This window comes from Heterocephalus glaber, unplaced genomic scaffold (assembly GCF_053883595.1).
Source record: "Heterocephalus glaber isolate CG9 unplaced genomic scaffold, H.glaber_assembly_v1.0 deba00001447, whole genome shotgun sequence".
NCBI classification, from domain to species: domain Eukaryota; kingdom Metazoa; phylum Chordata; class Mammalia; order Rodentia; family Bathyergidae; genus Heterocephalus; species Heterocephalus glaber.
The window spans coordinates 6,939,541-6,952,608 of record NW_028258299.1 but is presented as its reverse complement, the minus strand read 5'-3'; the positions used below and the strand labels follow the sequence as shown (position 1 = coordinate 6,952,608).

At 49.7% G+C, this 13,068-nt stretch overlaps 1 protein-coding gene across 1 annotated transcript in view; it reads left to right on the top strand.

The window, feature by feature from the left end:
• The window catches only part of Mtor (mechanistic target of rapamycin kinase), a 128,132-nt gene that overhangs the window by 102,761 nt on the left and 12,303 nt on the right, over positions 1-13,068 (top strand). The window contains exons 37-49 of the mRNA XM_004863584.4: positions 2,074-2,189; positions 3,010-3,127; positions 4,987-5,241; positions 5,952-6,052; positions 6,666-6,762; positions 7,066-7,164; positions 7,464-7,586; positions 7,750-7,932; positions 8,430-8,564; positions 8,780-8,954; positions 10,291-10,426; positions 11,036-11,183; positions 11,770-11,892. Coding sequence (XP_004863641.1) covers positions 2,074-2,189; positions 3,010-3,127; positions 4,987-5,241; positions 5,952-6,052; positions 6,666-6,762; positions 7,066-7,164; positions 7,464-7,586; positions 7,750-7,932; positions 8,430-8,564; positions 8,780-8,954; positions 10,291-10,426; positions 11,036-11,183; positions 11,770-11,892 — 1,809 coding nt within the window. The remainder of the gene's footprint in view (positions 1-2,073; positions 2,190-3,009; positions 3,128-4,986; positions 5,242-5,951; positions 6,053-6,665; positions 6,763-7,065; positions 7,165-7,463; positions 7,587-7,749; positions 7,933-8,429; positions 8,565-8,779; positions 8,955-10,290; positions 10,427-11,035; positions 11,184-11,769; positions 11,893-13,068) is intronic.

The window sequence follows — 13,068 nt, the reverse complement described above, 5'->3', positions numbered from 1 at the left end:
CTTGATGATCACTCTGAGTTACCAGTCCCCTTTCTGGTGGCTCATCCTTTTAGTACTGCCTCCTTTTTAAATGAGATTTAAGTCTAGCCAATGTAGTTCTCCTGGCGGAAGACCCAAAGGGGCATTTGTCACTTACGCGGCGGGGGATGCTGATGTAGTTCATGTGTGGAGTTGGTAGTGAGCAGTGGAGCTCTGTGAAGGCAGATTCCAGCAGGAGACAGGTGTCATGTTCACTGTGGGACATCGTGTGTCTGCTCTGTCCCCAGGCATGGATTAGTGGCTTAAGGAAGAGTTGGGTGTGCTGTCCCAGCTCTGGGTCAAACCCTATCTCTCACTTTTTTTTTTTTTTTTTTGATACTAGGGGTTGAACTCGGAATCTTGTGTTTGCAAGGCAGGTGGTGGAACCACTGAGCTAAATCCCTGGCCCAAAACCCTAAACCCTATTTGTTGATGCCAGTTAATTCCTTACATTTAAAAATATCTCGGAGGGGCTGGGGATTTAGCTCAGTGGTTTCACTGCCTGCTGCGCAAGCGCTAGGACCTGAGTTTGATCCCTGGTACCAAAAAAAAAAAAAAAAAAAAAAATCTTGGACCAGGAATTTTGCCACCTTCCTTGCAAGCTCAAGGTCCCACGTTCAATCCCCAGTACCAAAAAAAATGTTTTTTAATTAAAAAAAATACAACTATCTCATGCCGGACATAGTGGCACACACTTGTAATCCTAGCACTCAGGAGACTGACAGGTGGATTACAAGTTTGGGACCAGCCTGGGCAACTTAAACCCTGTCTCAAAATATCAAAAAATAAAAAGAAATAAAAGTACCTGAGATTGGTCCTAGCCTCCAAGCCAGATAGTTTCACTTTCCTTCAGGGTCATCATCATATCACAGCATGTTTCTGCTTTTAAAAACAAAACGAAAACAGGGCTGGGGATTTAGCTCAGTGGTTCCGCCACCTGTCTTGTAAGTGCAAGGTCCCAAGTTCAATCCCTGATACCAAGAAAAACAAACAAAACAAAACAAAAACAATGTCATGTAATTTTCCATAAGGAGACCTATTATTTGAAGTGTTGATTTTTTTTCTCTTTTTCTGCAGCAGAGAACACATAGGCTTTTTTTCATATTTTCTCATGTAATGATTCCCCTCCCTGTGTTAGAGCATTTAGATTTTTCCATCTTTCCATTTGAGCTTTAGGTGTTTGTATACTCAGGCTCCATCCTGAAAGTCCTTTAAAAAGCTATGTGGACCTCAAGTGTCAAGATGCTGGATGTTTGGATGTGGCAGGCTGGCTCAGGCTTCCCTGTGGCACTGTGCTGCTCTTCCTGAATGCAGCCGTCAGCTCCTAGCACAGATGCCCTCTGCTCACTTCACACCAAATCGCAGAGGGTCATAAATCTGGCTGCTGGGGATGCTCTGATTTTGCTCTAAGCCTGTTCATCACTCTGCTACTGAGCTACATCCCCAGCCAGTCCCTTTTTTTTTTTTTGGTGACAAGGTCTCACTAAGTTGCGCAGGTAGCCGGGATCACAGGTGCATGGCACCACAACCGTGTGATTTTAAATATATAGTTTTATCCACTGCCTGCCTCGCAAACACAAGATCCCGAGTTCAGTCCCCGGTTCCAAAAAAAAAAAAATATGTATATATATATTTTAAATATATATATATAGTTTTTGCCACACTGGAATGCCCAAGGTGGTGTCATGTTGCAAACAAACACTAAAGTTTTACTAGTCTAAAACAATTCCCTGTAACCCTAATTTCCCCAGGGCAATAAGTAGACAATGAAATAAGCACTTCTTCAGTGCCTTCATGGGAATCCAGTCAGGTAGCTAAGCATGTGACTTTTCTATGACTTACTAGACTGGGAATCACAGTTAGCAAAGGAGAGCTGAGACCTGAGTGGAATAAATCATGGATCCCTGGAGAACCCCAGCCCTCTGCCAGCAGCACACCCTGCTTCCCTCTCCTAGGAGTCCCACCCATGTTCTAGAGGTTCTGTGTGGAGACCTGACTCACGTGCCTTTGAGTCGGACCATGCAAGTGGCTGTCTGTGCCTCTGTCCTGCTGCAGATCGACGCTTTCCAGCACATGCAGCACTTTGTCCAGACGGTGCAGCAGCAGGCCCAGCACGCCGTTGCCACTGAGGACCAGCAGCACAAGCAAGAGCTGCACAAGCTCATGGCCCGGTGAGTCCCAGAAGCTTCCATGGCAGGAGGACACGCAGGGCTCCAGGGAGGGGGCGAAGGGTTAGTTGTGATGGCCCTCACTGTCTGTAGGGCTCCCAGGCAGCCATCGTGCTGTCTGCTCCACATCACTACCTCTTCCTGGTAGCCAGCAGCTCAGGAGCGCCCTGTGCTCTCCTCCTGGTGTCTGGTTTGGGGCTAGACACCTTGTTTTCCATTGCCAAATACACTGCTAATTTGATGTGTAAATAAGTTTGATTTAGAAAGTTGCTTAACCTCCGGGTACCTCAGTCTCCTCATCAGATAAAAGGTGGTATAAGATAGGGTGAAGCTCAGGAGCATCAGGCATTCATAGCAATACCTGGAATACAGTGGCAGCCAGTGGGCGTTAGCTATTGCTATTATCCCTATAAACAGGTTGGGGGAGAAGAGTGAGGGAAGAGCCAGACAGCGTCCAATAAGAAAAATAACTCTCAACAACTCCCCCCGCTAAAAACTGCAGTTGAGGGCCAGGGATTTAGCTTAGATGCACGGCGCCTACTTTGCGAGCTCAAGGTCCTAAAAAAAACAACTGCATTTGAGGTGGATAGGTCCATGCAGACCTTCCTGTCCAAGTTCCTGGTTTATGCTGTCGTTGGCAGACAGGTCCTGAAGAGAAGATGATACCTTTAAAATGTTTCCCCAGACCCTACCTTCCTTCCACATGGTTCAGCATCCTGCTGGTTCTATCACGCTGCCCAGAAAGGCTTGGGAGCCCCCAACTATTCACCTTAGGGGGGCCCTTTTGGGGAAGGAGCAACATGGGCTTTGTCTGTTTTTTCAGGTGTTTCCTGAAACTTGGGGAGTGGCAGCTAAACCTCCAGGGCATCAATGAGAGCACCATCCCCAAAGTGCTGCAGTACTACAGTGCCGCCACAGAGCATGACCGCAGCTGGTACAAGGTGAGTCAGGTGGGCGGCAGGCTCCACTCTCCTGCATCCTCCAGCCAGGCCTCTAGGGGCCCGTCTGCTGCTGTGACTCTCCTCCTGCAGTGCCTGGAGTCTTCTTTTTCCCTTGCAGTTTCCCCAGCCCTGATTCTTTCATTGGAGAAATATTTATTGTGCCATTATTCTGCAGGCCTGGGGCTACTGTTGTCCTACAGCCTCAGCGCTGCTTGTTTTCCTCAGCGCCTCTGGATACAGAGTTAGTTAATCTGTGGAACTTCACCTTCCCTTGGTCATCTGTGTCTTCCTAGCTTCTTTCAGATTTCCATCCCTGCTGCATCCTCAGCTCAGAAATAACTTTGTTTTTATTGGAAAGATCTGGGTAACAGCCTGTTATATGACAGGAAGCTTTTCAAAAAGACAAACAGAAAATGTACAAAAGGTGGAACATCATTGGAGAGAGCACACCCCCTCGTTGTGTTGTGTCTGCTGAGGGCCCTCCTGGCAACAGCTGCTTTGTATAGCAGACGTCATCAGTTTCTTTCCAGAATCTCTTTAACTTGTTAATACTTTGTGAATTAGTCCCTCTGGGAGCAAACTTGTATCTGAAAGCCACAGAAGCCTTTACAATAAAAAATCTTATCCTTATTTCACCATGCTTTGTGCTGATCTGAAAAACTCCCATTTTGTGACAGGACAATAATTACCATCTCAGGTACAGCTGCATGTCCAAAACTGGAAAAGCAAGTCCAGCAAACCCTTGATTAGCAAGCACCTTACTAATCGGAATTGTCCCCTAACCAGAGTTCCTTTTCTTCATTTGGCTTTTACAAAAGAAGCAGATCACGGGAACAGAACTGTTTCCGGGAACTTCTGTTTTAGTTGTTAAAAGTATTTCCTAGTATCAGTAGGTCCCTTTGGTTTTGTGACGTATTCTGCCATCAGTCTTGTAGCACTGATGCATGCGAGCACTGTTGATCATGTTCACTGTGACCCCAGCTCAGTGCCTGGCACCCAGTACTTGTGTGACAAGCACCCACTGAGTAAATGAAGGTAGGGAAAATTACCCCAGGTCAGCGCAGGGTTCTTACTCACCCAGTAAAGGTCTATTCTGCTTAGATGGGAAAGTGGACACATTTATCTCAAGGTCTTTAGCAAGGTGTAGGAGAGAATTTCCTAGTTATCCAGAAAATCCAACCATGAGTGGACTGTCTGATGTCCTGCTCTCAGTACAGTTACTGTGCCCAAATCAAACTCTCCACACAGTGGGGCACAGTGGAATCACCGCAAAACCAGACCTCAGAGATGCGAACAGTCCTCCTTTGTCCAGATGCACACCAGGCAGGCCTTTTTTCATTGAGCAGCCGTTGGTTGCTGGTTCTCTCCCAGGCCACAGGCTCATCCTCCCTCGCTCTCCTGTGCTCTCTGCCTTCCGTTGCCCACTCTCGTGTGACCTGTTAGGATTCACCATCACTGCTGACATGCTGTGACAGCTGCTGCCTACCCACAACCTCTACTTTCTTAAATGATCTGTATCATATACTTTAAAACCCAGTAAGGCTCTTTTCCTACAGATAAAGTGAGACCTCCTTGCCCACCCTGCCTACTCATCTGCCATCTGTCCCTGGCTCTCTGTTGTCCTTCCCCAACTCCATTCCTGAGTGTGCCCCAGGTTCGAGCAGACACCTTTGCTGGTTTACCTGGATACTCGGTGCTTTCCCTCCTGTATCTCTTCTGTTCTTCACCTTGCCAGGAAGTCTTACTCTGCTAACTGCAGAGCAGGGCCAGGCCTAGCTCTTCCTCAGCACAGCGCTGCTCCCCTCTAAGCTGTAGTCGGTCACAGCTCTGCTGTCTGCCCTTGGCTCTCACCCTCCCAGGCCTGGCATGCGTGGGCAGTGATGAATTTTGAAGCTGTGCTACACTACAAACACCAAAATCAAGCCCGCGATGAGAAGAAGAAGCTGCGTCATGCTAGCGGGGCCAACATCACCAATGCCACCACTGCTGCCACCACTGCTGCCACTGCCACCACCACCGCCACCGCCAGCACAGAGGGCAGCAACAGTGAGAGTGAAGCTGAGAGCACGGAGCACAGCCCCACTCCGTCACCTGTGCAGAAGAAGGTCACTGAGGTACCCTCCCCTCTGCCTCAGTAAGAGGCCAGCGCGGGTCGCTAAGCAGTGGAATAGTGGTGATACTGAGGGGCCTGAGGATTTCTCTGCAGAGACGATACAGTGCAATTTGCCACTGCGGGGTACAGGGTTGCAGAGCTGCTGCTCTCTGTGCGTGTGTCTGGGGAGCTGCCAGACAAGCTAAGAAGGCTCCTCTGCTTCCCACGCAATGAGCACATTCTCCTAAAGTGTAAACCAGGACGTGGGCAGCCCCCATATCTGCCAGTCCACCCCCAGGCAAGGGCCTGGGGGCTCTGTGCCCTGCATTGTTCCCTCCCCTTCCCACTCCCCGTAAGCTGTCAGTCCACAGTGCACCTGGGAAGCAGCCCCAAGAGCAGCCCCCTCCTCCCACCCTTTCAGGAAGCCACCCTCACCCCAAGACAATGGCAGTTGTGACTCAGTTGCCATTTATTGAGTGCTTTTTACTAACATGACTGGTTTAACACTCAAAACTGCCCTTCGAAGTAGGTACTCTTAGTATGTAATTGTGCACATTTCACAAATGAGAACAGTGAGACAAAAGGCCAGGGGATGTGGCTCACTTACCTAGCATGTGCAAGACTCTTGGTTCAATCCCCAACGCCAGACAAAAAAATAAAATACGGTAAAGGAAGAGAGAGAGATAAAGAAAGCTGAGACAAGAGTAGCAACTAACACATTTTTTCCAACAGGACTTGTCCAAAACCCTCCTGATGTACACTGTCCCTGCCGTCCAGGGCTTCTTCCGTTCTATCTCCTTGTCTCGTGGCAACAACCTCCAGGATACACTCAGGTATGAGGCAAGGGGAGAACAAAATTCTGGGGGCTGTGTTGGTGCAGGACACAGAACCCACACACAGGTCTCTTTCCCTTCCCCACCCTGGTCAGTACAGCCGAGGTCAGCATCCAGTTCTTTCTCAGCCTGTGCCTGAGGGCTGATTGCTGACCAGGCCCCCCATGAAGTGAGAACCACAGACTAAGGCAAAGCACGAACTCTCCACGTGTGGTTTATCTTGTAGGGAATGACTATATCTGTCTGTCACAATCTTTCTTAAGTCCCCCTGCAGCTTTGAGAGATCTCAATCCCACTAGGCGAGAGGCTGGTGGTGACCGGGCACCCCCTCCTTTTTCAGGGTCTCTGACCAGCTCAGTGCCCAGCTTCCCTGTTGCCCCTGTTCTTCAGGCGACTTGTCCACGTGTGCAGATTGGTGTGTTCCTCGGGGGTAGTGGCTCGGCTGGACTGGGATGGAGCATCCGTTCATTTGGAGCTATCCTCATGGACCTGTCAGGGTCTCTGCCACACGTTACAGCTGCTGTTTCTCTTCTCCAGGGCCTTAAAGATGAAAACAAGTGACAAAAGCTGGGAAACTAAATTTTCTGTATGACTTCCCCATTGTCTTTTCCAGAGTCCTTACCTTATGGTTTGATTATGGTCACTGGCCGGATGTCAACGAAGCCTTAGTGGAAGGGGTGAAAGCAATCCAGATCGATACGTGGTTACAGGTGAGACCACCTTGTTCCATCCAGGTGTAGATGAGTCTGATTCTCGCTCCTCTGTGTCTCCTTGGGAATCATACTGTGGGCAGAGCACCAAGGGAGTGTGCGCTGTGCAGTGGCAAGGAGGTGGAGCTTGAGCCCAAGGTCTACACTCCGTGTCCTCTTTATTTCCTTTAGGGAATGGGAACTGGAGGGAATGCATCATTTCAGAGCTTAACAGAGCTAACCAAAACCAGTTACACGGGTTGATTGTTAGAAGAATGACTAGCGTTATTTACATTCTGCTTACTGTATCTTTTTGAATACCAGGTTATACCTCAGCTCATTGCAAGAATAGATACACCCAGGCCCTTGGTGGGGCGGCTCATTCACCAGCTTCTCACAGACATTGGTCGGTACCACCCCCAGGTATGTGGAGAGCCTGGGCGCCTTCTATCTGGCCACTCACCTTTGATTTGGAGGCCAGCCTCTGAGAGACATAGTGCAGGAACAGGGGACCGGGCACTCCATCCTGCCCCAGGAGGGTCTGCCCAGCTCAGTCCCAGTGGCCCAGGGTCTCCTGAAGAGTCCCCTCCAAGACGGAGTGTTCCCTCCCTGGGAGACTCGAGTGGTGTTTACATCGTTCCCACCACCTCTTTGCCATCTTCCAGGAACCCAGGTAGGCGCCCTTCGCATGCCCCTCACAAATGTTCCTGTGTTTGCTTCAGGCCCTCATCTACCCCCTGACGGTGGCTTCCAAGTCTACCACAACGGCCCGCCACAACGCAGCCAACAAGATTCTGAAGAACATGTGTGAGCATAGTAACACCCTGGTCCAGCAGGCCATGATGGTGAGTTTGGAGCCAGCGAGGCCTCCACCATCACAGCCCCCAGCCAGGGGTCTCAGGAGACTGTATCTCTTCCACACGACACTGCCGCACACTCCCTCTGGCTGCCAGAGGAGTCCCTCCCAAGTATGGCTCATCCTTGCTGCTTCTCCTCCCACTGATCCAGGTGAGCGAGGAGCTGATCCGCGTGGCCATCCTCTGGCATGAGATGTGGCACGAAGGCCTGGAAGAGGCGTCTCGTTTGTACTTCGGGGAGAGGAATGTGAAAGGCATGTTTGAGGTGCTGGAGCCTCTGCATGCGATGATGGAACGGGGCCCCCAGACCCTGAAGGAGACGTCCTTTAACCAGGTAGGGGACAAGTCGGCCCAAGGACCCTGCCAGGACCTTTATCAGGCTGCTTTCCTCCAGTCCTTCTCCTCCCCTTCAACAGAGGTCACAGGAATTAAAAACACCACAAGTACAATTTTCACTAATTACAAGAACCCTCCTGAATTGTTGTTTTGTTTTGGTTTGGTTTGATATTTTTTGTTTTGTAACTGGTTGTTTTGGTTTTTTGTTTTATGGTGCTAGGGATTGAACCTAGAGCCTTGCATGTGCCAAGCAAGTGCTTTACCACTGAGCTACACCCCAAGCCCCTCCTAAAATTTTAACTAGAAAATCACAGGACCGCTCAAGAGGTCACCTTGTCTTTCCCCTTTCCCTTGCCTAATGAGCCATCCTCATGGTCTGGGGGCTGCAGGACTGGTAGTGGCACAGCTGCTCTTGCTCACCAGTCCCCTGCCAGTGCCTTGCTCCTGGCCGAGGGGCCACACTGACAATTTGCACTTTGCCCTGCTTTCACTCAGGCATATGGCCGAGATTTGATGGAGGCCCAGGAGTGGTGCCGGAAGTACATGAAATCAGGGAATGTCAAGGACCTCACCCAAGCCTGGGACCTCTACTACCATGTGTTCAGACGGATCTCAAAGCAGCTGCCCCAGGTAGGCTCTTCTGACTTCCGGCAGGGCTCGCGGTCAGCAGTCCTTCCTGTTCACTGCCCAGGAGCTTCCCGCCTCTGTGTAAGAATCTTGTTCCACTCCTACCTGCAGACTTTGGGACAAATAATCATTTAGAACAATCCATTGAAAAATAGTTAAATTGCTTTTAAATTTCTCCCTAGGGGCAGAAAATGTAACTGTTTGGTAATTATTCACAGCTCACATCCTTAGAGCTGCAGTATGTTTCCCCTAAACTTCTGATGTGCCGGGACCTTGAATTGGCTGTGCCGGGAACGTATGACCCCAACCAGCCAATCATTCGCATTCAGTCCATCGCCCCATCTTTGCAAGTCATCACATCCAAGCAGAGGCCCCGGAAGTTGACCCTCATGGGTAAGGAACACTGTGCTTCTGGCCACCTGCTTCTCCCTCCCGTGCTGCCTGAGTAGTCTCCCCGGCACGCGCCCGGGTTCCTGGTTTGCTCAGAACTGTCTTGGGGAAGAGAAGTGACTGGTGTGGTGAGCTGGTGGGGGCAGGCAGGTCGGGGGAGCGTCAGGCTACTGTGCTGAGCGAGCTTCAGGCTGTCATGTTCCTTTACCATTGTAGTCTCTCTCTGTGGGAAATGATTATGTAAAATGAACAAGCTAAAACAGAAATGAATTCTCACTGTGAGATTTGTTAAAAATGACCTCTGGGGGCCGGGGATTTAGCTCAGTGGTTCCAGCATCTGCCTCAAAAGTGCAAGGTCCTGAGTTCGATCCCCGGTACCAAAAAAAAAAAAGACTTCTGGGATTTCCTTAGGGGTAGATGTTACCTCCATGGGCCAGTTGAGGGAGGCCAGGTTGCTCTGGTGACATCTTGTGGTCCCGCTTTTAATAGTACTGTTTCTTAAGCATAGTGGTTACTCACCAGTGCCAGTTAGCTGTGGTCCACAGGTGATAGTGTCTCCTGGGGCCATTGTCCTCTAGTACAAAGACATGGTCAGTCAGGTTCTCAGAGTGCTTTGTTTCATTACTAGGAATGGAACCCAGGGCCTTTGCACCGAGTTACCTCAGCCCCTTTTTTTCATTTTGAGACAGGGTCTCACTGTGTTGCCCAGGATGGGCTCAAACTTTCAATCCTCCAGCCTTGGCCTGCCAGGGTGCTAGGATGATAGGCATGTGCCACCACACCCTACTCTCAGGGCTGTTAATTAAAGAAGTTCAATGAAGTAGTGCCTCCAGAGGCATGAGCAAGTTTAGAACTGGCAGGAGCTCCCAGAAACACACACACTGAGGGGTTTCCCCAGGCCTGAAAGGGCAAGAGTGGTCACCTGGCCAGAGCCTAGCCAGATAGAGAGACCTGGCTGCTGTAGAACTGTGGCCAGCTCAGGTGACCTCATGTGCGTCCTGTCCCCGTCCCCTCACTGGTCCCACCCCACTGGGCCCCAGGTGATGTGTCCTGTAGGGTTAGGTTCGGAAGACAGAAGACAGAGTATGCCGGGAAGGAGGGACTACCTGGTCCTCAAAAACAGCTTTTTGGTTTTAATTTGAACAGTTTTGGTCATGGAGGGACCACGAAAAGCAGAGCTACTCTTTTCCTCAGTCCTAGAGAGCAGTTTTTGCTGACTGGAGGGCTCATGTTAGGTGGGGTGTTGGCAGTCTCTAGGACCTTTGGCGTACACAGGCAGCCCTGCCAGCAGGTAGGAAAACCTCTGCTCTGCTTTCACTGCTCCCACAATTCTTTGCAGGCAGCAATGGGCATGAGTTTGTCTTCCTCCTGAAAGGCCATGAAGACCTGCGGCAGGATGAGCGAGTGATGCAGCTCTTCGGCCTGGTCAACACCCTCCTGGCCAACGACCCAACATCCCTCCGCAAAAACCTCAGGTATTCAGAGCGCGGTGAAAATGGCGAAGCTTGGAGGAGTCGTCCATCTTGTTTTTGCCTGTATCCCTATATCTGTCTGTATAATCATGTGCCTTTAGCAAATCAGTTAGAAAAGTACATTCCTGGCAGAAATCTCTGTCTCAGTACCCAGGTACCTAACACAGAAAGAAAATTCTCTGGAATGTTTAGGGTACCCTCAGTGGGAAATGCTGTTAACAACCTCCAAAGGATCCGGTAAGGGAGCGATTTGAGATTAGACTGGAAAGTCTGCAGATCTGGTGCATTTTTTACCCCTTGTGGGTTCAAAGCCCAGACAGATTTTTTCCTGTGCTCCACACCGTTGCTCCTTTTCCCTTTAAGAACATGGGTATTACACTGAGGAGTTATTTTAGCCTCAGAAATAGTCATTTGATGCTTCCCCAGAGCTGGGCATTGTCAGGCAGGCTGTGAGGAGCTGGCTTCGGTGTGGTCCAGGCACCTCCCTTCTGAGGTGCCTGTTGCCACGAAGGGCAACACACTACACACCTCACTGCGGCCGGGGCCAGTCTGCGTGCGTCCTGGGCTGACCAAAGGTGTGCTCTCTTCCTTGCCGCTCTCCATGGACGCCAGCATCCAGAGATATGCCGTCATCCCTCTGTCGACCAACTCGGGCCTCATTGGCTGGGTGCCCCACTGTGACACGCTGCATGCACTCATCCGGGACTACAGGGAGAAGAAGAAGATCCTCCTCAACATTGAGCACCGCATCATGCTGCGAGTACGTGATGAGGCCACCGGACCCCACCCCAGAGCATGCAGAGGCCGCTCACACACCAGGGGCCGCCTGGGGCTGCTTTTCTAGCTCCCCTGTGTATGTGCTGTCATGGAGAAACCTGTGCGAGGGAACTCGCTATGGAGGAAGGTCTAATGAGTTGAATCCTAAAGCAGATAGCCTTCTCTGGGACACTGCAGCACCGTAAAGCCCAGAATTAAGTGTTCATTATCTTAGACCAGACTGGACAGATAAACAGCAAGCCTAACACACACAGTGCATTAGAGCCTTGGTTAGATGTGTAAGATACAGGAAAGAGAACCGTGTGTCACCCAGACCTCGTATCCACCCGCACGAAGAGGCTGGTCCTGGAGTGCCCTAATGAATGAATTTGGGGGGGAGGAACACATTCTGTTCCCTTGCGCTCTCGGAGTCCTGTGGTCACAGTTAGGGTGGTCCCCCCATCCTTCTGTGTGCGGTGTTCTCATTTCCCTTGTCCTTTGGCGTAGAACCCAGCTACCCCTGGCCCCAAAGCCTTGTTCCTCCTAGACTGCAGCTGACCTCTTGACTGGGTGGTTGTGTCATGACACAGATGGCTCCAGACTATGACCACCTGACTCTGATGCAGAAGGTGGAGGTGTTTGAGCATGCTGTCAACAACACAGCGGGGGACGACCTGGCCAAGCTGCTGTGGCTGAAGAGCCCCAGCTCGGAGGTAGGGTGGCCGGTGGCTTGAAGAGCCCTCTTGGTGAGGCTGGCCGTGGGCTTTTCCATAAAACAAAGGGTGGCCATGGGGTTTAGAGGTGAGAGTTGAGTCTGATGTCTTCCTGTTATTTATGATAGTACTTGAGGTTTTTTTATGTATTACTGATAGTCTTTTTCATATGTGTTATAAATTTCCTGTTTGTTTGGTTTTTTAATTATGTTAATTTGGTTTTGTTTTAGTTTTTGGTTTTTTTGAGACAAGTTCTCTATATGTAGCTCAGGCTGCCCTTGAACTTAGTGTGTAGTACAGGCTGGCCTCGAACACCTGGCAACCCTCCTGCCTCAGCCTCCTGAGTGCTGGGATCACAATCACGTGCCACCACACCAGCTGTGTTAATGTTTTTGAAATAGACCTTTTTTTTGAGACATGGCCTCACCATGTATTTCAGGCTGATTTTGAACTCAGCTGTGTAGCCCAGGCTGGCCTCAAACTTGCAGCATTCCTCCTGTCTCAGCCTCCCAAGTGCTGGGATTATGGGCATGTACACCACACCTAGCAAAATAGATGTTTTAAAAGAGGATACCAGCCAGGTGTGGTGGTGCACACCTGCAATCCCAGCACTCAAGAGGCTGAGGCAGGAGGATTACCACGAGTTCAAGTTCAAGGCCAGCCTAGGCTATATAATGAGTTCAAAACCAGCCTGAAATACATGACGAGACCATGTCTCAAAAAGAAAAAAGCCAGGCCGGGGATGTAGCTCAGCTGTTCCACGCCTGCCTGGCAAGCACAAGGTCCTGAATTTGATTCCCGGTACCAAAAAAAAAAGCTTAATGGCTAAAAAAAAACCCTGGACTATAAAACACGACTCTGTCTCCCCAAAAAACAACCCCCCCACACAATAAAACCTAAAATACCACCCTTTCAAGTTTCTGCTGATGGTTTTATATTCAGAAAGGCCTTTCCATCAAGCTTATGTATCTTTATATGTATTTTCTTACACTTAATTATAAGACTTTTTAAACATTTAAATCCTACCCCAAGTTGGAATTTAAGACTAAAGCAAAACTAATTTTTAAAATATAAATAGATAACACCACACTGTTCACCAAATGATCTATCCTTTCCCCAGTATTAAAGATTGCGTTTTCATTATGCACTAAATTCTTACATGCCCATGAGTTTCTT